General features: G+C 45.0%; 1 protein-coding gene across 1 annotated transcript in view; it reads right to left on the bottom strand.

The window, feature by feature from the left end:
• The window catches only part of NWD2 (NACHT and WD repeat domain containing 2), a 62,686-nt gene extending 35,761 nt beyond the window's left edge, over nucleotides 1-26,925 (bottom strand). The window contains exon 1 of the mRNA XM_054164162.1: nucleotides 26,650-26,925. Coding sequence (XP_054020137.1) covers nucleotides 26,650-26,800 — 151 coding nt within the window. The 5' untranslated portion in view covers nucleotides 26,801-26,925. The remainder of the gene's footprint in view (nucleotides 1-26,649) is intronic.
• Nucleotides 26,926-27,266: the final 341 nt, after the last annotated feature.

Consider the following 27,266-nt stretch of genomic DNA (forward strand, 5'->3'; position numbering starts at 1 on the left):
ACATGAACTCTCTTCTTTTATTCAGAGATAAGATTTACCACATAAAGAGTCCTTAGCATACACAAAGACACACAATCTTGGGATATTACCTCCAAACTGTATGTTGTAAAAACACATAGATATGTCTTTAAGTGCTACATAAGGCTTCATCTACACCCTAATATCGCAGCACACTTCAACAGAGTGCAGATGAATTAATTGTGTAATTCAGCAGACAGAATGTATCAGTTTGCCTTCTACTTCATTTTCAGGAAGTTGAATTTTATGAATTAGAAATCCTATGGAACAAAGAAATATATCTGTATTGGGTTGGACTGAGCTGGAGTTAATTCTCCTCACAGCATCTTTCTAGTGCTGTGTTTTGCCGCAGTAGTTGATAACACAGCAGTGTTTTGGCTACTGTTGAATAAGTATCCAGGCTGTGTCCTTTCAACATTTCCCTGCCCCAAGAGTACACTGAGGGGTGGGCAAGATCTTGGGAAGGGACATGGCTGAGCCAGCTGACCCAGACTGGCCAAAGAGATATTCCATACCCTACGATGTCAGCTCAGATATAAGCATGAAGTGAAAGAAGGAAGTGGGGGATTCATCCATGGCATCTATCCTACCAAATGGCCACCAAACTTAGAGAGCCCTGCTTCCCAAGACCAACCATCATCCTGCTGATGGGAAGTAGAGACTAACATCTCTCTCTCTGCTTTTTGCTTCTGCGCTGTCTGTTGCTGTTTGCTTATTTTTGTTATTAATATTGCTCCTATCCTCTTCCTGGCTTCTGTTATATCTTTTCCCTTCTCCCCCTGTCCACTTAAGAGGGGGAGTAATAGAGTGGCTTTGGTGGGCATCTGGCCTCCAGGCCAGGGCCAAACCACCACAATATCAAAGATAAAAGGGATCTCCATACTTAGAAGTAAATCGATAACATGATTTAAAAACATTGTGCCAAATTATAACTTTTTTCCCCATCTTTAATCTTTTTTTCTTCTTCAAAGGAAGAAAGCTCTTGATGGCATTAATTATGGTAACTTTTGGTTCAGTTAATTGCTGCTATCATACTAAGTGCTGACATAAATTCTGACTAAATGCTGTCATACTGACATCAGATTGTTCTTACTATGCAAAATGACCTGTGTTTTGATGAAGAAGGACAATATGGCAATGACACCAAAATTAAGAGTAAGTTCTGTCTCTTCAGATTAACCTGAACACATCTATGTCAACCACATCACTCAAGAAACATCCTGCCAAAAATAAATTTAGTCAGTAATGAAATCTTGCATAGTTAATACATTTTATTGTCTTTTCCAACAAAATGAAGGTATGTGTTGGATTTTGCTAGGTCTTGGCTGTGACCACTGTCAACTGAGTTAAGACACAGAGAGATGACACCTCTGGTGTCAATGTCCATGCCATATCTATTTCAGGACATTTTACTTTGTCTTGAGCTCAAATACCACAAACTTTTGGAGTGCATTAGGTGAGATCCTGGTGTTATATTCCTGCTTTTCATCCAAAAGGATTCCAGTTTATGCATATCACAGAATCACAGAAAATGTCCAGTTGGAAGAGACCTCAAAGATCATCCAGTCTGACCTTTGACCCAGCACTGAAGGGTCAACACTAAACCAGGTCCACACCTCCAGAGATGGTGACTCCACCACTGCCCTGGGCAGACCATTCCGAAGTTTGAGAAACCTTCCCAGACTGAACTTCCCATGGTGCAGCTTGAAACCATTTCCTCTAGTCCTGTTGCTTGCCACCAAGGAGAAGAGGTTGGCTCCCTCCTTGCTCCGATCTCCCTTTCAGGTAGCTGTAGAGTGCAATGAGGCCTCCCCTCAGCCTCCTCTTCTCCAGAATGAACAACCCCAGCTCCTTCAGATGCTCCTCACAAGCCATGTGCCCCAGGCCCTTTATGAGCCTGGTTGCCCTTCTCTGGACTCATTCCAGCACCTCAGCTGGCCTCACCAATGCTGAGTACAGGGGCACTATCACCTTCCTGCTCCTGCTCTATAATGTGAGACATGTTAGACAGTGATGGACACAGGATTCACCTAAGAAATGTACTACAGATCTGGATGAATAAAGACACATCCTACAAATATTTAGGAATGGAGTGTAAAACCCAATGCCTTCAGCCCAGAGGTGCCTGAAGGAACAGAGGGAGAGATGAGTTGCTCCCTCCTTAGGAAGCACAGTCATTAATTTCCCCCCATACTTTACTGCCTGAGTCAACCTTTTCTTGCAGAATGCAGTCCACAGCTCACAAGGCTAATTGGCCAGGGGCTTGTACTGTGCCAACACAGCAGCATTATTTTGGCTCCAAAGCAACTTTTCTCAGTGCTAGCTTGGAGTCACTGTACTGCTCAGTGCTGCTGCACCTTGTGGTAAAAGCTACCTGCCTACTCTGCTTCATTTGAAACACTTCACTTTTTGTTTTCACCTTCCCAGTAACTGAGGACCTCAGATCAGTCAGAGATAGAAGACTCTCTTCTATATTCTTTGCTTCAACACAAGTCAGTTTTGGCATACAAGTCTATGACAACACAAAGGCATCATATCTTCATGACTGAATAGAAGAAAACCTGTTGAAGACCAACTTACTACTCAGGTACTAAGATAAATAGGGTCTGGAAAACAATTTTTACGAGGACCAGCTGAAGGAACTGGGATTGTTTAGTCTGGAGTAGAAGAAGCTGAGGAAGCTGTTGGATGATAGGTTGGACTCAATGATCTCAAAGGTCTTTTCCAGCCTGGTTAATTCTGTTCTATTCTATTCCATTCTATTCTAAGACCTCATTGCTCTCTACAGCTCCCTGAAAAGAGGTTGGGTGCTGGTCTCTTCTCCCTAGTAACAAGTGATGGGATGAGAGGAATGGCCTCAAGTTGGATATTAGAAGAAACTTGACAGAGATTGCTCTCCAACATCAGAATAGGCTCCCCAGGGTGATTGAATCCCCATCCCTGGAGGTGTTTAAAAATCACAGAGATGTGGTGTTGAGGCACATGGTTTAGCACCAGACTTGGTAGAATTAGACCATGGCTGGACTTGATGATCTCAAAGGTCTTTTCCAACTGGAATAATTCTATGATTCTATAAACCAAAATGACCCTTGCTTCTCTAAATGAAAATTAATCATGAATACAGGTTTGTTAGTGAGGAAACAAAAATTCACAGTTACAGTCTGCAGTTACTGAAATGATCAACATGACAAAGGACAGAATGGTCCTACTAGGGAACTCAAATAGGCTATGCCGCAGGAACAAAAGTACTGGAAAAGGTCAGAAGTTAAGAGTAATGATGACTAAATGGTAAATGGGAAAGATATTGTGTGAGCTACACAACAGATAAAGCCATCTTCTGCTGCTCTCCATTGATGCCCATGGGATTTACACTGCAAACTCCACTGCCTCTCATTTTAGAACACGGTGCTTGTTCCCTTCAGTGTAGTTTGTGGAGTCTTGTTCAGAAAACGACACAAAGCACAGCAAGAGTAGTGCTATGTTTCTATCAAACAGAAGCAGAAGCATTCTTTCAGCTAGACCCGTGTTCTGCATAACACACCTGGCACACCCATCCTGTATTTTTTCATTCTCACCTCCAGATTGAATGGGATGTGCCCATTTAATTAGAACTTGAGTGTAGTACTTACAGTAATGAATTTAAAGAATTCTTGTATTTGTCATAGATTGTGAAACTTCAAGGAAACAGAAGTGCATGCAGTTAAGATGGACTACAATAATTAGTATGGATGGCAGATAAGCTGGTTTAATTAAATAAAGTCTAACCTGATTTACAGTGACAGCAAATCTGTGAAGCTGGCAGATCCTAACAACAATAATGTCACACAGGCAAATTCCACCTTCCAGGCTGCTGCTGCAGATGAACAGATTAACTAAATTACATTCTTCAGGCAGCCAAAAAGAGACAGTAGCTGTGAGATGAGCTTTATACACCTCCTAACACTAATTCTGATACTACAAAATCCAAATGACAGTCCACAGTAAAAGATGGGAATAAAACTACATCTGCAAAAACATAAGACAACATAAAAAAACCAACCAACCAAACCCTGAACTTGTCTTCACTATTTAACTGAAACCAAAACATGACATGATCTTGAGCAAAAGACAGTGGCTTCCTGCATGCACATCTTCTGTGCTAACTCTTGAAGATGGTTGACAGGCTGAGGCAAATTGTATAAGATTCAATGAGGCCAAGTGCTGGGTCATGCACCTGAGTCACAACACCACCATGAAAGCTCCAGGCTTGGAGCAGAGTGGTTGGAAACTGCCCAGCAAAGACCTCAAGGTGTTTCTTGGCAGCCAGCTGAACATGAGCCAGTGTGAGCCCAGGTGACCAAGAAGGCCAACAGCATCCTGGCCTGGGTCAGGAATAGTATGACCAGCAGGGCCAGTGAGGTACACCTTGAGTATTGTGTTCAGTTTTGGGGCCCTCACTACAATAAAGACATTAAGGTGCTGGAGCAGGTCCAGAGAAGGGCAACTAAGCTGGTGAAGGGTCTGGATAAGCTGGTGAGGAGCAGCTGAGGGACCTGGAGTTGTTTAGCCTGGAGAAAAGGAGGCTGAGGGGAGACCTCCTGGCTATCTACAATGCCCAAAAAGGAGGCTGGGCCAAGTAGGTGTTGGTCTCTTCTCCCTAGTAACAAGTGATAGGATGAAAGGAAACAGCCTCAAGTTGTACCAATGGAGGTTGAGGTTGGATACAAGAAGAAAACTCTTGACTGAAAGGATTCTTATAGACTGGAACAGGGAGGTGATTGAACCTCCATCCCTAGATGTGTTTAAAAGCTACCCAGATGTAGTGCTGAGAGGCAGGGTTTAGCCCCAGCCTTTGTAGAGATAGAGAATGGTTTGCCTTGATGATCTTAAAGGCCTTTACCAACCGAAACAATATAGAATACATAGAATACATAGAATAAACCAGGTTGGAAGAGACCTTCAAGATCATCGCGTCCAACCCATCAACCAATCCAACACCACCCAAACAACTAACCCACGGCACCAAGCACCCCATCAAGTCCTCTCCTGAAAACCTCCAGTGATGGCGACTCCACCACCTCCCCAGGCAGCCCATTCCAATGTGCAATCACTCTTTCTGTATAGAACTTTTTCCTGACATCCAGCCTGAACCTCCCCTGGCGCAGCCTGAGACTGCGTCCTCTTGTTCTGGTACTGGCTGCCTGGGAGAAGAGACCAACATCCATCTGTCTACAACCTCCCTTCAGGTAGTTGTAGAGAGTAATAAGGTCACCCCTGAGTCTCCTCTTCTCCAGGCTAAGCAACCCCAGCTCCCTCAGCCTCTCCTCGTCAGGCTTATGTTCCAAACCCCTCACCAACTTTGCTGCTCTTCTCTGGACTCGTTCCAGCAAGTCAACATCCTTCCTAAACTGAGGGGCCCAGAACTGGACACAGCACTCGAGGTGCGGCCTAACCAGTGCAGTGTACAGGGGCAGAATGACCTCCCTGCTCCTGCTGGCCACACTTTTCCTGATGCAGGCCAGGATGCCATTGGCCCTCTTAGCTGCCTGGGCACACTGCAGGCTCATGTTCAGCCTACCGTCAACCAGCACCCCCAGGTCCCTCTCAGCCTGACTGCTCTCCAGCCACTCTGACCCCAGCTTGTAGCTCTGCATGGGGTTGTTGTGGCCAATGTGCAGAACCCGGCACTTGGATGTGTTAAATCTCATGCCCTTGGACTCTGCCCATCTGTCCAGCCTGTCGAGGTCCCTCTGCAGAGCCTCTCTACCCTCCAGTAGATCAACTCCTGCCCCCAGCTTGGTGTCGTCAGCAAATTTACTGATGACTGACTCAATGTCCTCGTCCAGATCATCAATAAAGATGTTAAAGAGCATGGGGCCCAGCACTGATCCCTGGGGCACACCACTGGTGCCTGGCCGCCAGCTGGATGTGGCACCATTCACCACCACTCTCTGGGCTCGGCCCTCCAGCCAGTTCCTAACCCATCGCAGTGTGCTCCCATCCAAGCCATGGGCTGACCGCTTGGTCAGGAGTTTGCTGTGGGGAACGGTGTCAAAGGCCTTGCTGAGGTCCAGGTAGACTACATCCACAGGCCTCCCCACATCCACCAGGCGGGTCACCTGATCATAGAAGGAGATCAGGTTGGTCAGGCAGGACCTGCCCTTCCTAAACCCATGCTGGCTGGGCCTGATCCCTTGGCCATCCTCTAAGTGTTGTGTGATTGCACTCAGGATGACCTGTTCCATAATCTTTCCTGGCACTGAGGTCAGGCTGACAGGCCTGTAATTCCCTGGCTCATCCAACCGGCCCTTCTTGTGGATGGGTACCACGTTGGCCAGCTTCCAGTCATCTGGGATCTCTCCAGTGAGCCAGGACTGATGAAAAATCATGGAGAGTGGCTTGGCCAGCTCATCTGCCAGCTCTCTCAGCACCCTAGGATGGATCCCATCTGGTCCCATGGACTTGTGGGGGTCTAAGCTGCTGAGGAGAGCTCCTATCACTTGCTCATGGAACACAGGGAAACTATGCAGCTCCCTGGCTCCTTCTGCCAGCTCTGCAGGCCAGCTGTCTGGTAGACGTTCTTTCCCGCTAGTAAAAATTGAGGTAAAGAAGGTGTTAAGTACCTCTGCCTTTTCCTCATCCTGTGATACAACATTTCCCTCCATGTCAACCAAGGAGTGGAGGTTGTAATGATTCCATGGTTCCCTCCTAAGCCACATAGCCACGGCATCCTGCCCACCCTTACACCCTGAACTGACTGGGGATGCCACGGCAGCTCTCTTCTCCCCACACAATGGTAAGCCTTCTCTGAATTACCCACACAGGCATTTACAGCCTTTTTTCCACTATCAGGCAATTGCTGTTCAAACATGATTGTTTGTATTAGGTGTGATTTCTGAAGGCTTGTGGCTCAGTCAAATCACTGCCAGTTTTCATTAGAGCACTCCACGGTTCTGCTTCTCAACGTGAACTACTTCCATGCCAAAGCCTGACCTTCAAACTCAAGCTGTTCTGCTATTACAGTTGCTTGTTTTATTTTTAATAGGAAAAGCACATTTTACATTCTTGTGTTAGTAAACAGATGATTTGAATTTACAAACAGTTGCCAAGAAGTCATCTCTGGGATGAAATGGGTCATGGAAAATAGAACCATAGTATCATAGAATGGCCTGGGTTGGAAGGGACCTCCTAAGGTTATCTCGTCCAGCCCCCTCCTATTCAGCAGGAACATCCTCAACTAGATCAGGTTGCCCAGAGCCCTGTCGAGCCTCACCTTCAATATCTCCAGAGATGGGGCCTCAACTACCTCCCTGCACAACCTGTTCCAGTGTTCCACCACCCTCATAGAATCATATCATAGAATCATAAAATCAGTAAGGTTGGAAAAGATCTCAGAGATCATCAAGTCCAACCTATTACCTAACACCTCATGACTAAGTAAACCATGGCTTCAAGTGCCATGTCCAATCCTTTTTTGAACACCTACTGGGATGGTGACTCCACCACCTCCCTGGGCAGCACATTCCAATGGCCAATGACTCTTTCTGGGAAGAACTTTCTCCTCAACTCAAGCCTAAACTTCCCCTGGCACAGCTTGAGACTGTGTCCTCCTGTTCTGGTGCTGGGTGCCTGGGAGAAGAAACCAACCCCCACCTGGCTACAACCTCCCTTCAGGTAGTTGTAGAGGGCAATGAGGTCACCCCTGAGCCTCCTCTTCTCCAGACTAAACAACCCCAGCTCTCTCAGCCTCTCCTCATAGGGCTTGTGCTCCAGACCTCTCCCCAGCTTTGTTGCCCTTCTCTGGACACATTCAAGTGTCTCAATGACCTTCTTAAATTGAGGGGCCCAGAACTCATGGCAAGGAACTTGTTCCTAGCATGGAAAATAGCCTCATTGAACAAAATGTCAAAACATTTATGAAAATGAACTGAAAGAGTTAACATGGAACCCTGAAGGAAACTGCCCACCAGTTGTTGTGCCCTAAGACCAAAGAGCTTCTCTTTTTGCTGGTGGTGATACTGGTCTGAGTTCAGCCACAGTGATGGGAATGGCTGTTTCATAGATCCATAGGCTTGGGTTGGAAGGACTTTAAAAGTCATCTAGTTACTACCTCCCTGCCATGGGTGTGGACACTTCCCACTAGACCAGGTTGCTCAAGGCTTCATCCAACCTGGTTTTGAACCCATCCAGGGAAGGGGCACCCACAACGTCCCTGGCTGACCTGTTTCACTGTCTCATCACCCTCCCTGTAAAGAATTTCCTCCTAATATCCAGTCTAAACCTCCCCTCTTCAAGCTTCAATCCATTGCCCCTCATCCTATCATTACAAGCCCTTGCGAAAGACACACATAGGCTGCAGTCACATGATGACACTTACTCAACCAAAGCTTGCCACAGCTGAATATGAAGGTTGCTCAGCCCCACGATGCAAGCTGAGGCCCTCAAGCAGGGGACAGCCCTAAGGAGGGAGGGTGTTTGTGCTGCCACAGTTTGACTGACAGAGCAATGCTGCATGACCCAGCTTGTGGGAGCTGGCAGGAAAATTATTGACTGACACTAACAGGTTGAGGCAGGCAGCTGAACCTGGAAGAACCAAGGCAGAAAATTCAAGAAGTAAAAAAGCTGCCTTTGCAGCTGTTCAATGCACCAAGAAATGAACGTCATACAAGGTCACAGAACTGCCTGCAGGTTTCACCTCCAGCCCACCAGTCAGGAAAGAACAGCTCCTTGTATGCACAGGAGATGCAATTTTATAGAACCATAGAACCATAGAATGGTCTGAGTTGGAAGGGAGCTACGGAGGTCATCTAGTGCAACCCCCTCCGCAGCAAGCAGGGACATCCTCAACTAGATCAGGTATCCCTCCCCTGTCCTTGGTGTTTCTGCACTTTGCAGTAGGTTGGGACAGAAGGTTGCTGGGAGTCTTGACCTCACCTTTTTCACAGCCTGCTTCTCAGTTAGCTTAGTCTCCTGCACAGTGGCACACAGATGTAGCAGAATCATGGAATTGTTTTGGCTGGAAAAGCCCTCTGGGATCATCAAGTCCAACCTTTGACCCAACACCACCTTGGCCATTAAACCATGTCTTGAAGTGCCATGTTTACATGTTTTTTGAACACCTCCGGGGGCAGTGACTCCACCGCTTCCCTCAGCAGCCTGTTCCAAAGCCTGACTCTTTACTCTTCAGTAAATACAATTTTCCTAATACCCACTCTAAACCTCCCCATACCTTTATTATTGTGGAATGCCAGAATCTCTCATGCAACTATGGAAGCCTTGGATGTGCAGAGAACTTCTTCTGATCTAGTCCTGAATGCACATCCACAAAGATACCCAGCTGTTTGCTTCCTCCAAGTACTCCACATCCTTAGATCTGCTGGATGGATAGGACAGATTCTTGCCATGGGATTTCTTTTTCAATGGATTGCAATAGTAAAGAATGTGGGTACTTTGTAACCATTGTCTATTAACTGCAGTGAAAATTTCTGCACTTGATTTATCTAAGGATGTGATGCAAATAAGGTTAAAAATTACTCAGCAGCAATAGCAAGTAAAGAAGTGGCTGCCAAGATCCTTAATGCTAGCATGTCCTTGTCACATATGACTACACATCTGAATGATTCCTTTTAAACTGCCTTTTTACCAGTAGTAGCACACAATAGCTTTGTCTGTTACCCCTGCTACTAAATCTTTTAATACCAGTAGGTAACAAATGTCCCTAAATATTATGGAAACTTTGTCTTTGAGAATAATACCATAATAACAAGTCATTTGCATTTCTATAGTGCCTTTCATCTGAGAATCTCAGAGCACTTTGCAGGCAAGGATTTTCAATCCTAGCTGGTAAGAGAGGGGAAAAAAATGATTTGAGCTACCTAGTACTCTTGCCCTCCTAGAAAATGAGCTCCAGAGACTGTTGTTTCATTCCCTCAAGGTTTTCTGTGAGCAGAGAGAATTATAATAAGCACCAAAAGCTTTCCAAGACTCTTTTTAGGTAGACTGGGAATGGGAACAGATTGGTCTTGGTCACTTCGTCCAGTGTCTCCTCCCCACTACCAACCTTCAAGTCTGTACAGGCTCTCTAAGAAGGCAAATGAGAAACTGGACAGACTGAAGATCATTCATGAAACTAAACCCCACGACTGACTGCAACCCTCCAAACAAATTCTGACTGCCAAAATACTGCAGCATTACTGTGATGTCCTTATCCAGAATGATGGAGGGAGCCCTCTCATGGGATGTGCAGGAAGGTTGCCCAGGGAGGTCATGGATGATCCTCCCTGGAGATCTTCAAGGCCAGGCTGAGTGAGGCCTTGAGCAACCTGGTTTAGTGCAAAGCATCCCTGCCCATGGCAGGGGTAGTTGGAACTTGAAGGTCCCTTCCAACCTAAACCATTCTATGAATCTATGAATTGTGTGTATCCCTACTAGACTAGGGACAACCTAGATTATAGTCCTTCAGCTCAGAGTTTAGCTGCTAGGCCAATGTGTAAGAAGACTGGTGGCATCACCCTCTCGTCAGCCCTCTCAGTTCTTAAAAAAATAACTACAACAAGAGTGGGCTGAGCATTTGAGCCCAAAAGAATGGGTGCTTGGCATGAAAATCAGAAGAAATCAAGAAAAATAGCATGAAATTGGTAATCAGTCCTGAAATGTGTCTCTCAATTGTAAAGAAATGATAGGATTTGACTACAAATTTGTGGTCTACACCAGAACATTTAAACAAACACATTTTCCACACAAAAGCTCTAACTGTCTGAGGCAGGACTCAAAATGTAGGGCATAATTACAAGCCTATAATGTCTATGTGCAGCAATGAGCTCTTCTTTTTCAGCCCTCAAATCATACAATACCCAATTTAAAATAAGAGGTTGCTCTAAACCCTGTGTCTCTGAAATGTTCCCTACTGTAGAGTCTGGAAGATGAGAAATTTAACCCAACATCTAGAATATGGATCTATATTTTTTTCTTTAATTATTCAATATTCAATAGCTGGCCACATTTCACAGTGACATCTTAGTTCCGTGTCTTCACTGTCAATACGATTGACCAGTGCCACCTATTGGCTCAGCAATGACACCCGGGTGGCAATTTTGCAGAATCACAGAACATTAGAGGTTGGAAGAAACCTCTGGAGATCACCTAGTCCAATTCCCCTGCCAGAGCAGGATCACCTAGAGTGGGTCACAAAGGAACACATCCAGGGGGGTTTTGAATGTCTCCATAGAAGGAGAATCCACAGCCACTCTGGGCAACCTTTTCATACAGATAAAATCATGAGGCAACTGGTAAAATCAAAGGGGTCGAGGCCCAAGTTAAAATACAGATCTTAGCAGAAATATATCTGTGGAACTGACATGACAGAAGGGCAACAAAGCAGGTGAAGGGTCTGGGAAAAGATCTTGTGAAGAGTGGCTGACAAATTTGGGCTGTTTAATTTGGAGAAGTCTGAGAGGAGACTTTCCCACTCTCTACAACCCTCTGAAAGGAGGGTGGACCCAGGTGAGGGTTAGCCCTTCTCCCTAGTAACAAGCAATAAGATGATGGGAAATGGCCACAAGTTGCAGCAGGGGAGGTTTAGGTTGGATAATAGACAAAACTCCTTGACTGAATGGGTTCTCAAAGAATGGAACAGGTTCCCCAAGGAGGTGGGTGAATCCCCATTCCTGGAGGTGTTTAACAGCCACAGAGATGTGATGCTGATGGACATGGTTTAGTTCCAGACTTAGCAGAATCGGATCATGGTTGGGCTCGATGATCTTAAAGATCTTTTCCAACCAAAACTATTTTGTGACTGTGTTTCTATGAGAAGCTGTTCTGAGATTCAAATCTTCACTATTCACACACAATAGTGTTCCCTATTTAAACAAATACCGGGTTCTGAGAGTTTGGTTCAGCTATGGGTACAGTATGCTTACATGAAACAAATTTGGAGTCTGATCCAAAGGTTAGTGAAGTTAATGGAAATATCTGTTAATCTCAGCAGATTTTAAAGAAGTTCTATATTAGTGGCACATATTGACACCCTGTACCTTCTGATGTCTTACTGTCTTCCACAGAATTTGAATGAAACCTTCCATCCATAAATAAATTAATAAACAAACACTGCTCATGAAATCTAGTGGGTATGGTATGAGTGAGGACTCTGAGTTGGTCTCTTCTCCCAGGCAACCAGCACCAAAACAAGAGAACACAGTCTCAAGCTGTGCCAGGGGAAGTTTAGGCTGGAGGTGAGAAAGTTCTCCCCAGAAAGAGTTGTTGGCCATTGGAATGTGCTGCCCAGGGAGGCAGTGGAGTCACCATCCCTGGATGCGTTCAAAAAAGGATTGGACGTGGCACTTGGTGCCATGGTCTAGTAGTCATGAGGTGTTGGGTGACAGGTTGGACTTGATGATCTTTGAGGTCTTTTCCAACCTTATTGACTCTATGATTCTGAAGCAGAGTTTTATCTTTTAGTAACTAACCTCACATTATCCCTTAGGAGCACAGCACCTTTAAGATCATCTGCACAACATGTAGAGGTTCTTAAAGAAAAAAAAAGAAGTGTTGGGTTGACCTGGAATCCTTTCCCAAACTTGGAAATAGTCCCCAGATTGTGGCTCGAGTGCCTAGGCAGCTCTTGCCTCTCTCGACTGCCGCTTGCGGGAAGTGCTGCAAATGCGTCTGCATACGAATGCCAAGGCACAGTGGGAGCTTCAGCAGCACCACGGGTCGCAGGCAGAATCTCTCTCTACAGGGGGACAATTTCGCATTCTGCAAACTGCACGAAGCAGAAGAATTCAACAAAATCAATTTTCTGTTTGATAAAGCAAACTAAGAAAAGGTCCTGAAAACATGGCAACTTCCAAACAATTATTGTCATACAATTAAATGATGTGGCAGGAGAAACTGACGACACAGCACGTTCGGAAGCACCAAGATTAAGTCTGAAAATTATCCCTGCAGAACACCAAAGCTTATCACAATGAAGCCCTGGATAACAGCAAAGCCTGCAAGGACAAGAATTTGCAACTAGAATCAAAATTAATGTGGAAGAAAAACTACTTGTGAAATCTGACTGAGGACTTTTCAATGAGTTGTGCATAAAGGGGTAAGAGAAGATGTAAGAAGGGCCTGTACAGTAACAGAGACACATGCAAAAGTCATAGTATCATAGTATCAGTCAGGGTTGGAAGGGACCACAAGGATCATCTAGTTCCAACCCCCCTGCCATAGGCAGGGACACCCCACACTAGATCACGCTGGCCAGAGCCTCATCCAGCCTGGATCTTAAACACCTCCAGGGACGGGGCCTCAACCACCTCCTTGGACAACCCATTCAGGGGCTTCACCACTCTCATGGTGAAGAACTTCCTCCTCACATCCAGCCTGAATCTCCCCACCTCCAGCTTCATTCCATTTCCCCTAGTCCTTTCACTACCTGATATCCTGAGAAGTCCCTCCCCAGCCTTCTTGTAGGCCCCCTTCAGATACTGGAAGGCCACAATTAGGTCACCTCGGAGCCTTCTCTTCTCCAGACTGAACAGCCCCAACTCTTTCAGTCTGTCCTCACAGGAGAGGTGCTCCAGCCCTCTGATCATCCTCGTGGCCCTTCTTTGGACACATTCCAGCATGTCCATATCCCTCTTGTAATAGGGGCTCCAGAACTGGACACAGTACTCCAGGTGGGGTCTCACCAGAGCTGAGTAGAGGGGGAGAATCATGAAAAAAATCCTACTAATTAATCTAGAGGTATCAGCTCACACTTCAAAACATGATGGAATTACCTAGAAAGCAGAAAATATGCTGCTATACAATGTTGGAAACCACTTTCAAGAATGAAGTTGTGTGTACTGCAGTAGCTTTAATTTTTTTTTCTGACATCACTAGACCAAGGAGAAAACAATCAGGGTACATTACTAAAGTACTTGAGGTAATGAGGCAGTGGCAATCAATAGAGCAATGGGATGTCACGGACATTTCGCCTCCTAGCTGAACTGCAGAGTCAAGTCCTGGAAGTGAATGATCACAGTATCACAGTATCACAGTATAACTAAGGTTGGAAGAGACCCCAAGGATCATCGAGTCCAACCTGTCTCCACAGACCTCATGACTAGACCATGGCACCAAGTGCCACGTCCAGTCTCCTCTTGAACACCTCCAGGGATGGTGACTCCACCACCTCCCTGGGCAGCACATTCCAATGACAAATGACTCGCTCAGTGAAGAACTTTCTGCTCACTTTGAGTCTAAACCTCCCCTGGCGCAGCTTGAGACTGTGTCCCCTTGTTCTGGTGCTGGTTGCCTGGGAGAAGAGACCAACCCCTTCCTGTCTACAACCACCTTTCAGGTAGTTGTGGAGGGCAATGAGGTCACCCCTGAGCCTTCTCTTCTCCAGGCTAAACAATCCCAGCTCCCTCAGCCTCTCCTCATAGGGCTTGTGCTCAAGGCCTCTCCCCAGCCTTGTTGCTCTTCTCTGGACACGTTCAAGTGTCTCGATGTCCTTCTTAAACTGAGGGGCCCAGAACTGGACACAGTACTCAAGGTGTGGCCTAACCAATGCAGAGTACAGGGGCACAATGACCTCCCTGCTCCTGCTGGCCACACTATTCCTAATACAGGCCAGGATGCCATTGGCCCTCTTGGCCACCTGGGCACACTGCTGGCTCATGTTTAGGTGGCTGTCAATCAGTACCCCCAGGTCCCTCTCTGTTTGGCAGCTCTCCAGCCACACTGACCCCAGCCTGTAGCTCTGCATGGGGTTGCTGTGGCCAAAGTGCAGCACCTGGCACTTGGACTTGTTAAATGCCATGCCATTGGTCTCTGCCCATCTGTCCAGTCGGTCGAGGTCCCTCTGCAGAGCCTTTCTACCCTCTAACTGACCAGTAGGTTGCAGCTTTTGAGAAGGTATAAAGCAGAGGCAAGACATAAAAACTTATGAGGGATCAAGGCTTGTAAAAGCACACACAGATTGCGCAGTGCAGGCTGGCAGAAGATCTTATTCTGGAGAAATTCCAGTCAACACTCCTATAGGACTTTTCATCTGGAAAGGCTAAGGAAGAATTCTGGAAGCACTGGTGGCTCTCCAGTAAAGTTGTCCTTTCTATGCAAATTCACAAGTCACCAAGTTCTAAAACAGGTCTTATGAGGAGGAAATGAGAGAATTGAGATTGTTTAGTCTGGAGAAGAGGAGGCTGAAGAGACTGGAGTGAGATGAGTGTTGGTCTCTTTTCCCAGGTAGCTAGCAACAGGATGAGAGGAAGTGGCCTCACGTTGTGCCAGGGGTGGTTTAGGTTGCATATGAGGAAAATTTTCTTTTCTGAAAGAGTGGTCAGGCATTGGAACAGGCTGCCCAGGGAGGTGGTGGAATCACCATCCCTGGAGGTGTTCAAGAAACATGTAGACATGGCACTTTGGGATATGGTTTAATGGCTATGGTGGTATTTGGTTGGTGGTTGAACTTGATGATCTTAGAGGTCTTCTCCAAGCTTAATGATTCTATGATTCTGCATTCTTTCTTAAGTTTGGTGAAAGCAGTGATGTCACTGTTTGCATCACAACAAACCAGCTGAAGTCAGTCAGGCCAGCTGGAGAAAGCATGACCAATAAATGTAGCTGTACTGTATGGGTTTTAAGTGAAAGATGTGAAGACTTTTACATCAGAAGATGAAAAAGACTTGAACCTGACACTTGTGGGTGTGTAGAGACACCCACAGAAGATGTGAGAGGTGCTGCTTGCTATCAGTGCAGTAAGCCTGCATCAATAAAGAGGAGTTTTCTTTGCAACAGACTTTTTCTTGATGCTAAATGTAGAGGAATATTAAATGGCACTGCACAGTCAGAATAGTTCTTGGCTGCCTGTCGAAGCAGTTCCCAAAGATGAAGAAACTGAATGACAATCCCAGCACAGAAGAGCAGCTGCAAGAGGGCATTAAGCCCAGAACAAGGGGACTATGTGAGGGAGGGGTGCCAGAAACTCAACCACACCTTGCCTAAATAAGAGAACCTCAGTCAACCTTTACAGGACTGTTTCACATAGTGACAGACAACTTCTGCCTAGCTCTAAACACCCACTTCCAGGCACTGCAGTACAGCAGATTTTAAAACTGAGAATTCCAGGTGGGGGTCTCTGCTAACAAAGTTGTTGAACATGACCAAGTAATTCATAAAACTGGCTCATTTTGACAGATTATGTAACATCTCAGAGGGAAATAGTGACTGACATTTAGAGGAAGAGTGAGTTATCTTACCTCTGTTCTCCCTTACCCCCTTTCTAATGATTCATCTAAGCCTTATTTTTAGGGAGGATTATATAATCCAGTTGAAAAGGCCATTTAAAAGAAATTCTATAATGGATATGTTTTTATAAGTCAAACAATGCATTGAATTTACTAGACATTGTTTTCTTGTTCCAGATTTTATAAATCACTTCCACTTGCTCACCACATCGGTTGAGGACAGGCTGAGGGAGCTGGGGTTGTTCAGCCTGGAGAACAGAAGGCTCTGGGGAGACCCAGTTACAGCCTTCCAGTACCCAAAGTGGGCCTACAAGTAGGCTGGAGAGAGATTGTTTACAAAGGCCTGTGGTGATAGGACAAGGGGCAATAGATTTAGACTGGAAGTTAGGAATAGGTTCTTTACCATGAGGGTAGTGGAACAATGGAACAAGAAGCCCAGAGAAGTAGTTGAGGCCCCATCCGTGAAGATTTTCAAGTTTAGGCTCAACAGGGCTCTGGGCAACCTGATCTAGTCGAGGATGCCCCTGCTGAGTGCAGAGGGGGTTGGACTAGATGACCTTTGGAGGTTCCTTCCAACACAGACCATTCTATGACTTAAGATTCTACACTAATCTCAAATATAACAAACATCCTACAGAAGAAATGACCAGGTAAATAAGAGGAATCCTGTAAACAAGTCTCCTCCTCTCATTCATAAATAAACCCCCAAAGGAAAAGCTATAGTGTGAGCAATTGGACACTTCAGAAACACCTCCCATGCAGGAAAGCTTAACCTGGAACAAGCAAACCACTGCAAGACACAAACCCATGGTACAATAATCCTTATTGGAGTTTATTGATTTATGGTTTAGTAGTCATGAGGTGTTGGGTGACAGGTTGGACTTGATGATCTTTGAGGTCTTTTCCAACCTTATTGATTCTATGATTCTATGTTAGCTATCTTTTGGCTGGAAGACCTGAGGCTGTTTAGCCAGGAGGAGAGCAGCATGAGAGAGGCTGAACAACAACTAAAGGGTGGGGGGGTCAAGAGTATGGGGCTGAGCTCTTTTCACTGTTGCCCAGTGATAGGACAAGGAGTTATGGGCACAAACTGGTACACAGGAGGTTTCACTCCAATATGAGGAGAAACTTCTTCACTTTGAGGGTACCAGAGCACTGGGCCAGGCTGCCCAGAGAGGTTGTGGAGTCTCCTACTCTGGAGACTTTCAAGACCTGGACATATTCTTCTGCAACCTGCTCTGGGTCACCTTGCTTTAGAAAGGGGGGTTGGACTATATGATCTCTAGAAATCTCTCTAGCCCCTACCATTCTGTGATTCTGTGAGATTTCTAAAGCATAGGTGAGGCTGCAAAGGTACCCAGTTCCTAGCAGACTGAAATGATGATGAAATAGTTAAAACTACATAATGACATCTGTAGTTGTAACTATTAATGTACATCAATGCATATTATGCACATTATAACTATAAACATGCATATATACAATGTACATTAAAGCATATTAATGTAACATTAATAGCTTTAACTAGTAACAATTAATGGACTCAATGATCTTAAAGGTCTTTTCCAGCCTAGATGATTCTACGATTCTGTAATAAATGGACTGTAATATTAAACATTTTCAAGAGTTTAATCACACCACAGAGGCAAGCTGAAGACTGCAGCAGCTGTGCCACCCCAAGCAAACGCTACGAGCAGGCTGTACAAGAGCATTGTCAGGCTCTGACAGTTTGAAATCTGCTCTGTTGAGCTATTTGATCAGCCCCAATGGCTGATACTTAGCAACAGTGTGGCTCTGGATTAAGTCCAGTGTGAAAGTCCTGCCATTTGCTAGTCCTTCCAGCTTCTGGCACCAACCAAGCGTGTTTTGAACAGCCTGATAAATCTGGCTTGTAAAGGTGACTTTTTCTCTAGATAGATATTCTGTACAAGAATGGCTGTAGCTGGTCAGGAATAAGGGCTGTCCACCACAGCATGGGCAATAGCAGAAGCCTACAGGGGGAGTTTAACAGCAAGTCAAAATATGACGGTGATGGGCTGGTTTATGAGTTGTATGTGGTACAACTCTCTCTTGCCCAGCACAGCAGCATGCACATGGTGGTACTCTGCACTGACCCAGAGCTCCCTTCTTTTTACCTTGCTACACTTCTCATATTCAGCTGCCTGTGATTTAGCCCTACTCCCCTCCTGACTAAAGATTTTATACATAAAAGCCTCTCTCTGATACAAAACCTAAATTAGTAAGAGTAGCATCAGGCCAGTGGAGTTATTTTAGTGTTGCACTGGCAGCACCGTGATTAAATTAGGTCTCTAATTCTATCTATTATTATCCTTCTTTAATTAAAATTCCAGTAAGGGGATAAAGCAGTTGCCTTGAACAGCACTGCTCAGATTAAAAAATCTGCCAGATTTCTCTGCATCCCATGCACATGACTATCTGCAACCACATTAGATCTACCACCTTCAATATATTAAAAACTTCAATTACTGGTAGCTAAATATTACTAATGCATTATTACTGCTGCCTGAAAGGATGTCTTATCACAAAATACTCTGAACAGAGGAAAATTCAAAGGAATTTCATATGTTTCAGAGAAAAAAATCTGCTGCTTAGACGCTGCCCTCATATTGTGAGTTAGAAGTTCAGTAACTCTTTGATCTAAAGTTTGCTTTCTATAAAATTCTCCAAACAAAGCTTAAAGCCTAATGCAGGATTCACTCTTGTGTTCACACATCTGTGGACACATGCAACTGCCCTCATAGTCATGTATGCAAGTTCCTTAGAAGGAGCTGTTTTGCTGCATAAGCTTAGAGATAAGATTCCCTTTGTACTACCCTGTTCTTATGTGATTACACAAATCTCATCATGGACTGCACATGGTCTCCTTGAAACACAGCCTTGGAAATCCTCCTGAGTTTGCTGCACAGCAGACTGCTGCTCAGCTGTGAGGTCATCCCATTGCCCTTGATCAAGCTGGAAAGAAGCTTCTGTGTGGATGGGGAAAGGCAATGCAGTGGTGCTACCTCTCATTTCAAGCTAGGTCTCATGTCTTGCTCTGGGAAAAATTCATTCAATCATAGAACCATAGAATGGTTTGGGTTGGAAGGCACCTTCAAGAGCATCTAGTTCCAATGCCCCTCCCATGGACACTTTCTACTACACCAGGGTGCTCAAGGCCCCATCCAGCTTGGCTTTCAACACCTCCAGGCTTGAAGCCTCCACAACTTCCCCAGACAGTATCACAGTATAACTAAGGTTGGAAGAGACCTCGAGGATCATCGAGTCCAACCTGTCTCCACAGACCTCATGACTAGACCATGACACCAAGTGCCATGTCCAATCTCCTCTCAAACACCTCCAGGGACGGTGACTCCACCACCTCCCTGGGCAGCACATTCCAATGACGAATGACTCGCTCGGTGAAGAACTTTCTCCTCACCTTGAGTCTAAACCTCCCCTGGAGCAGCTTGAGACTGTGTCCCCTTGTTCTGGTGCTGGTTGCCTGGGAGAAGAGACCAACCACCTTTCAGGTAGTTGTAGAGGGCAATGAGGTCACCCCTGAGCCTCCTCTTCTCCAGGCTAAACAATCCCAGCTCCCTTAGCCTCTCCTCATAGGGCTTGTGCTCAAGGCCTCTCACCAGCCTTGTTGCCCTTCTCTGGACACATTTAAGACAACCTCTCCCAGTGCCTCACCACCCTCATGGGGAAGAATTTCTTCCTTATGTGTCATCTTAATCCAGCTTCTTTCAGTTTGAAGTCATCACCCCTTGTCCTGTTACTATATACCTTTGTCAAAAGTCCCTCCTTAGCTTGCCTGAGGCCCCCTTCAAATTCTGGACATCTACTCTAAGATCTCCCCAAAGCCTTCTCTTTTCTGTCTAAGAAAAAACTGTCACAGAACCTAAGCTTCAGGTGGCAAACAACCCTCAATGTTTCTAAGTTTATTTGTGGACAAATAATCTAAACTCTTCTGTAAAGCATTTACTTTTACTTCTACAATAGCATTTGATACAGTCAAGGCTGTTCTTCAGTACTGACAGAGTTACAACCTTGAGTGATGTCCTTGAACATAAATAGTTCTCACAAGGGGTCCTAAACAACAAGTTTGAAAACAGTCTATGACAACATGCCTTAAGTGTCATATATCCATTTATACAATTTCCACAGTATTTTATATAGTAAATTTGTGTATATGGACAAAAAAAAATTACAAGAAAATAAAATTTTGATTTTTTTATAGTTTAAAAAAGATTAATCATGTGGATTTAAAACATAAAGTGGTCCAAAATTTTTGTAGCTGATAATGCCAGATGCTGCTTGGCAGGAAGGTCACAGGGTTCCAGGTAATTTTACTAATTTGTAAGTTATCAAGAAAGAACAAACCCAACAAACTAAATGGTTTCCTGTTTTACAAAGAAAAAATATAAATAGAAGCAACCCCCCACCTTTTGAGCTTAATCTTCTTCCCCAAAGGCACATTTTACCTTTTGAGCATGAGAATTAAAAATTTCATTGAAAATTAAACAAAAGTTGCCAATGTTTCCACCTGAATATTTGGCACATTTAGAGCAAATCCTTAGCCCAGTCCTTGCATAAGCAAAGAACCCACAAAAAGTAGATGAGGACATGAAGAACAGTTCTTTTTGTACAGTTTATCAACAGTTTCTTAGGTTTATGTGTCCCAGCAGAATAAACTTCAATCCAACTCAGTCTCCCATCCAAGCCCAAAATGATAATTTCCTCTAAGAGGAACAAAGGCTTGGAGAATCCACCCAGCAAAATGTCACCTCCTACCGGTTCTGCTTGCAATCTGCCTACATGGACTTGGTCATACAGTCTCAAGGTCTTGCTTTCTGCTTAATCACACCAACAACTGAGCTGTTCTGTGGCATAAGAGAAAAGAGAAAACTTAACATAGAGGCAGAAACAGTGAAAATTTCAGGTTTCTTTCCAACCTTTTGTGCCTCCTGAAATCAGACATATTTCATGTCAAGGCCCATACCAAACTGAGATACTTGAACCATGTTACTCTCCCAAGCTCTTGAGATACTCAACTTTAAAACTATTGAACTTCCCCACCCCCCAAGTGTAGCTTGGTTTGTAGCTCAGCCACTACATTGATGTGCGTCACGTAAAGCCATAAATAGGTACAAAGTTAGGTAACCAGAACTAACACTTAGCACAAAAAAAGTCCTTGAGTTATTTGTCTCCACATCTCCGCAACACCTCCCTTGCAATTTCATACACTTGAACATCTGTGTTTTCCTTTAGCTAAGGAATAAATTCCACCCAGATTATATAAAATTGTCTTTATAAAAAGATCTTCATGCACTGCATCCAAGAGGGGACACCATATGGTATCTGGGGCTGACCAAAATGGACCATCATTAACTAAGTATTATCCTGACTTTTGAGTATTCTCCCACATTAACATCTCCTCAATTGTATTTTTCTTAAAGACAGTAAGATTTCAGGAAAAAAAAATTACAATGCAGCTGGAACATGCCAAGAATGTAAACTGATACCTTTGTCTTGTCACATATGGCAGTAACTCTGCAGCTAAAGCAATCATAATTCTTCATCTGTTAGGAGCTATCCACCCTCATGTTCAGCAGCACTAAACTACAAATGCACATAACATTTTTTTGTTTTTAGTTTTCACATGCATATGAGCATGCATAAAACCATATCCAATTCCTGCAAAGCAGCCTCCAACAATAGATCCAAACAAAAACATGGATAAAATCCACTTCTACAGTCATCATTTATAGGAATAATAATTTTCTGGCCTGCAGGTGAGAATTCTCCTCTCTGTATCATGAGAAAAGACAGAAATTTTGTATCAAAAATTTGTCCTTCATTAGACTTGAGTGTGTTTTAATTAATACAATGTTTTGGATGGTGCATGTCCATGGAAATGAATGAAGTTGAAAAACTATCATAGCTCTAGGAAACCCCAACTCGTTCAATAGTGTATGGCAAGAAAACCTCTCTCAGGCAGTCTTTGGGGAAGCTGGTGAAGTTCCAGCTCTACAGGTGTGTTATACCTTGCTTGTACCATGGAGGCACTGAAGTGCTGGCAATATGAGTGATATTCCTATTAGAATTACATTCCTTCTTCTATACAGAGGACTTCATACTAAGATTATCATGCCAAATCTAGTATGAATTAGGTTTTCTATAAGTAGTTGGCTTTATGATTTAGAAGAATGGGTCCTAGAGGCACAGAAAGCCTCTAGGAACATAGGAACATAGCTGTAAATGGCTGTGAAAACAAACCTTGTTCATGATCTCATCCTGGTTGTTTCTGTTTGTACCACAGAAATGTTTTGAATGGCTAGAAAGTATTAACTAGCAAGATCCAGAAGAAGCAGTGGTGTACTGGAACTTCAGAAGCATGCAGAGGTGCTGTGGAGAGGAGAGAGAGAAGCCTGCAGCTAAGTAATGGATGAAAAGGCAGCATCCTTGCCACCTGAAGTGCTAGATGCAGCCCTGTTTACACTTTGAGGTAAGACTGGCTAACACCACCTCTGCCAGGACACACTCAGATACTATATAAAGGTACCATCATCCTGTAGTCTTCAAAGGAACCACCTGTGTGTAGGATTTGACTTCATACACATCCTTCAGCAGCACATTCATTTGTCTCTGCTAAATTACAGATGTCAAAGGCACTTTTCATAATCATGCTGAAAGAGCTGAGAGTAAAAAAAAATAATTAAATAAATCAATGCTTAAAGCAATAATACCTGTAGTCAAACAAGCAAAGGGCTAACATTCCCACTTCCAGGAGAGTCAAGAGAATTTGAACTTATCAAAGCTTTGACTCTGGGTTCCAGTTCATAGGATTTCACTTTCAGGACAAATTCCTAACTCCAGTTAAGGCACCAGTTTCAACTTGGGCATGTTAAGATTGCCTGAGATAACCACATCATTTCTTGAAATAGCAAACTTTGTAACTCCATTTTCTCTTTGAAGTAGTGGTGAGAATCACTGCATGGCTCTGAACCTACCCAGTGCTGATGTGGGGGCTTCATGTAATGGGACCATATGGAATTTTATACCTATTGTATTTACTATGAATTGTATGTTAATGGCAGGCATCTACACTGGCACTGCTGAGCAGCAGAGAAACTGTCATTAACTGATTGCTGTTACAGTCCACAAGTTTCTACATTAAACAGTAAAAGCATTTATTACAATCAGTTGAATCCAACTTACTTTTATTAGTCTGCAGCAATAATAAAATCCTGAGAAAAGTCAGTAAATGTTTACAAGCAAAATCCTCAGCTCTTGTTAGCCAAAATATAGATGTAAAAATATGTCTGATTGCTTTTATGTACTGAAATAGAACAAGTAACTATTGACAGGACAAGAGGAAATGGCTTCAAGTTGCACCAGGAGAGGCTTAGGTTGGAGATCAGAAGAAACTTCTTGAGTGAAAGGGTTCTCAAACACTGAAACAAGCTATCCAGGAAGATGGTTGATTCTCCATCCCTGGAGGTGTTTCAAAGCCACAGAGATGTGCTGAGGGACACAGTTCAGCACCAGCCTTGGCAGAGTTAGATAGTGGTTAGACTTGATGATCTTAAAGGTCTTTTCCTACCAATATGATTCCATAAATGAGAAAACAAACTTATTTATATTCAAGTAATAAAGGAACTTCAACATTCCTAAAGATCCAATATCATTGTTTAATTCACAGATTGCATTGGGTTGGAAGGCACCCTCAATGGTCCTCTTGTCCAACCACGCTGCAGTGAGGAGGGACACCTCCAGCTAGATCAGACTGCACAGTTGATTGATTAATTGGTATCAACAACCTGAGCAAAACAATACTATTAACTACTAGGGGAAAAGACTTTCACTTATCTACAAAATTTCCCCTAGGAAACAAGAGACTGTCAAAGGAAGCAATTTTGGTCCTACATCACGTGCTCACTGTCACCACTTACTGGTCTTTCTAGGGATTTCTGTTTAAGGAATTTTACAGATAATCATAATTTTCCTAGTTGCATAATAAACCCACACCCATATATTTCAGTCCTGTGGAAGTATGTTCATAAAGTACAAAACAAACCCTGATGCACCAAGCTTCTCCAATATAAAATTATCTCAAATATTAGAAGTATTTCCTATACTAAATTGATATAACTCAAAAAAAACTACTTGAAAGTTGGGACACTTTAAACTGTGGATGAAGATTTCTTGTAATTTTTAGTAGGGTTAACCTCCAAGTTTCTCTGGCATCATGGTAGATACACACAGAGCTGTCATGGTTTAACCTCAGCTAGCAGCTAAGCAACAAAACACAGCACTATTCTCGCTAGCAAGAAGGAAAATTAGTTCCATCCCAGTCAAACCAGGACAAGAGCACAGCCAAGGGGTACTCACTTCTTACCTCTGAGAGTTTTACCTCTACAATTAAAGGATGGGTATAAACTGTACTAAGATGCTGAAAGTACAGAAAGCCTTTAATCTTGCAAACATACGGTGTGAGCTGGGGCTTAAATGTGGTAAATAGTTTACTAAATTGGAAAGGTTTAACCTTCCCCCCCCTCCAGAACTCTTGCATTGTCAACTCTTCTGGGTACCTGGAAAGAGCATTTTTATTTCTAGGTAGGTTTAACTTTATTCTTTTTTTAAGGTGACCTGCAGTGAGTAATACTTGTGTCAGTGATACCACTGATAAATAGTCATGACTGTTTCATGGTTGTTTTGATTGTGTTCACAATCAAACTCTGGAACTGCTCTGAAATTTCCATCCCCCAAATGATCATTTCTGGAAGCATTCACGTTGCAGATACAATTTTGGACATGAGAAGTGTTAATCGCTCTGCCTGTGTGATCCTACAATGGAGCTAATATAAATAATCCCCGACTGACTGAATTATTTTCTTCCTTCCTCTTTAAGTGTTGGGTTTGTTTTAAAGCTGAAATATTGAAGTAACAATGCAATGGAGACATGGAGCTTCAAACCCTAACTTTTAGAATGAGTTTAGTGATGTTTCTTTAAATTTGTTTTAGCAAATACCCAGCTAACCTAGCAAGCTGTCCTGATGAGAAATGCCACTCACGTCAAGCACGGAGGCAGCAGTAGCTCCTTGGTTAGGGTGAAGCTGGCAGAAATCCACCTCTCATGAATAACATAACTTCTAAATATCCTTTATTTCAGAGCCAAATATACTTTCCCCCCTTCAATTATCACTCTTTATATAAGTTTGCTTAGATTTCAACAATAAACCACAAACATTTTCATGCCCTCCTTCAGAAATGGCACCTTTTTAACAGGGATGTTAGATGTGAGAGCTGAGAGTTTCCTTGTGCTGAGCCCTGAAGGTGTGGGAATTCAAGGCAACGCTGTGCCCACTTTTTTTTTTTTTTTTTTTTGCTTGTGAGCACTATTTCTCATCCTCCCGTAAGTACTGGTGCCAAAGCAATTTTCACTTCAAAATTCAAACTCTTTTGTCATTTCGGGCTTGATTTTCAGCTCTCTGATGTTGGCATAAGAGGTGATTGTATTGTTGAATTAGGAGTGTTGGGGGAAGGTGGTGGGCGGTGGTGTGGAAGAGAATTGTGAATGCAGCCGACTCATTTTTTCAGACAAGAAAAGCCATAGGTGTGAAAGCTTAATTAATTATTTCCCTGCTTCGAGTGGGAATATGCTTCAGCGACTTAAATCTTCCGAGTGGGAATGACACCTCCTGAGTGAATGCAAATGCCTCGTCTCAAAGGGTGATTTTAAAAATAGGCTGTAAGTAGCAAGCTGCCTAATTAGTTCGGATACAGAGCAGCGATCCCGACTTGATGAGGCTCAGCCCGCAGGTTTCAGCTCCTGCTTCCTCGGAAGCAAGGCAAGAACGAGATCTAAGGACCACAGCTGCTGTAACCTCAGCCGGCTGAGACTCGTTTTCACTGTGCCATGAAATCATCGCAAACTCTATTAACCAGCCTTCCGAGGAAAGCTCTACAAAACGCCCACCCTGGGAAACCTTCCCCGGGAAGGCTGCTGGAAAGCAGCTCGCTCCCGTGTCCTCAAGCCCCCGTGTACCCCGCTGCTCCTACACCGCAAAACAGAGGCACCTTCCCCGCCCTGGTGCCTTTCAGACGCGTCATTTATCGGGATAAAACTTCAGGAGAGGTGCATTTCGGCTCCTCCAGCCCCGCTCCAAGCTCGCACACTCAGCAAAGCGGCGTTGCCCCACGCCTCGCCCTGCCAGCCCACATGGCCCACGGCTGCCTCGCCCCACGCGCTCCCCGCAACGCTCCGGTCGGGACGAGGAGCCGCTCTCGGCCACACCGCGGAGCACCCCGAGCTGCCCGGGAGCGGCGGGGCCGGGGCCGGGGCCGAGAGACAGAGCGGTGGCCGCGGGCGGCAGGGGGAGCTGCGGGACGGGCCTTAGGGAGCGGTGGGGCCCGGCGGGCCGCGGGTTACCTTCGGGGTTGGCGCTGATGAAGACGCGGACGCTCCTGCCGCTCGGTACTAGGTGGGACGGCAGCGCCGAGAGGTTACCGGAGAAAGCTGCCCGCCTCAGGGCCGCGTCCCGCGGGCAGGGCAACCTGCCGCCCGCCCCGGCCGCCCACATCCCACCGCGCTGCAGGGCGATCCTGGCAGGCGGCCGCCGCGCCCCGGCTCACAGCCCCAGGACGGCGGCGGCGGCAGTGACGGTAGCGGCCATGCGGACACTCCGGCTGCGCGGCGCGGCTGGGGCCGCGGAAAGAAAGTTTGCGGAGGAGCGGTGCCAGGCGCGGTGGCAGCCGCCCCCCTCCCAGCGCCGCCCGGCCCTGGCGAGCCGAGCGCCGGGAGGAGAAGCCGCGGCGCGCTCGGAGCGAGTCTCTCGGCTTCCCCTCTGCCAAGGAGGGTTCGCGGTGTCCAAAGCAGGAACGTCTCCGGCGAGGCTGCCGACGCCTTCCCTCCTCCCGAGTGTGTCACAGCCCCGAGACCGGGTTTTTATAGGAGAACTGCTGCCGGCTCATCCTTGGGGCTCCGAAGAGTTCAGAGCCCTGCCTGGGTTTGTGATCGCCTGCACAGGAGTCCACCTGCTCAGAGAC

This window comes from Dryobates pubescens, chromosome 1 (assembly GCF_014839835.1).
Source record: "Dryobates pubescens isolate bDryPub1 chromosome 1, bDryPub1.pri, whole genome shotgun sequence".
NCBI classification, from domain to species: Eukaryota; Metazoa; Chordata; class Aves; order Piciformes; family Picidae; genus Dryobates; species Dryobates pubescens.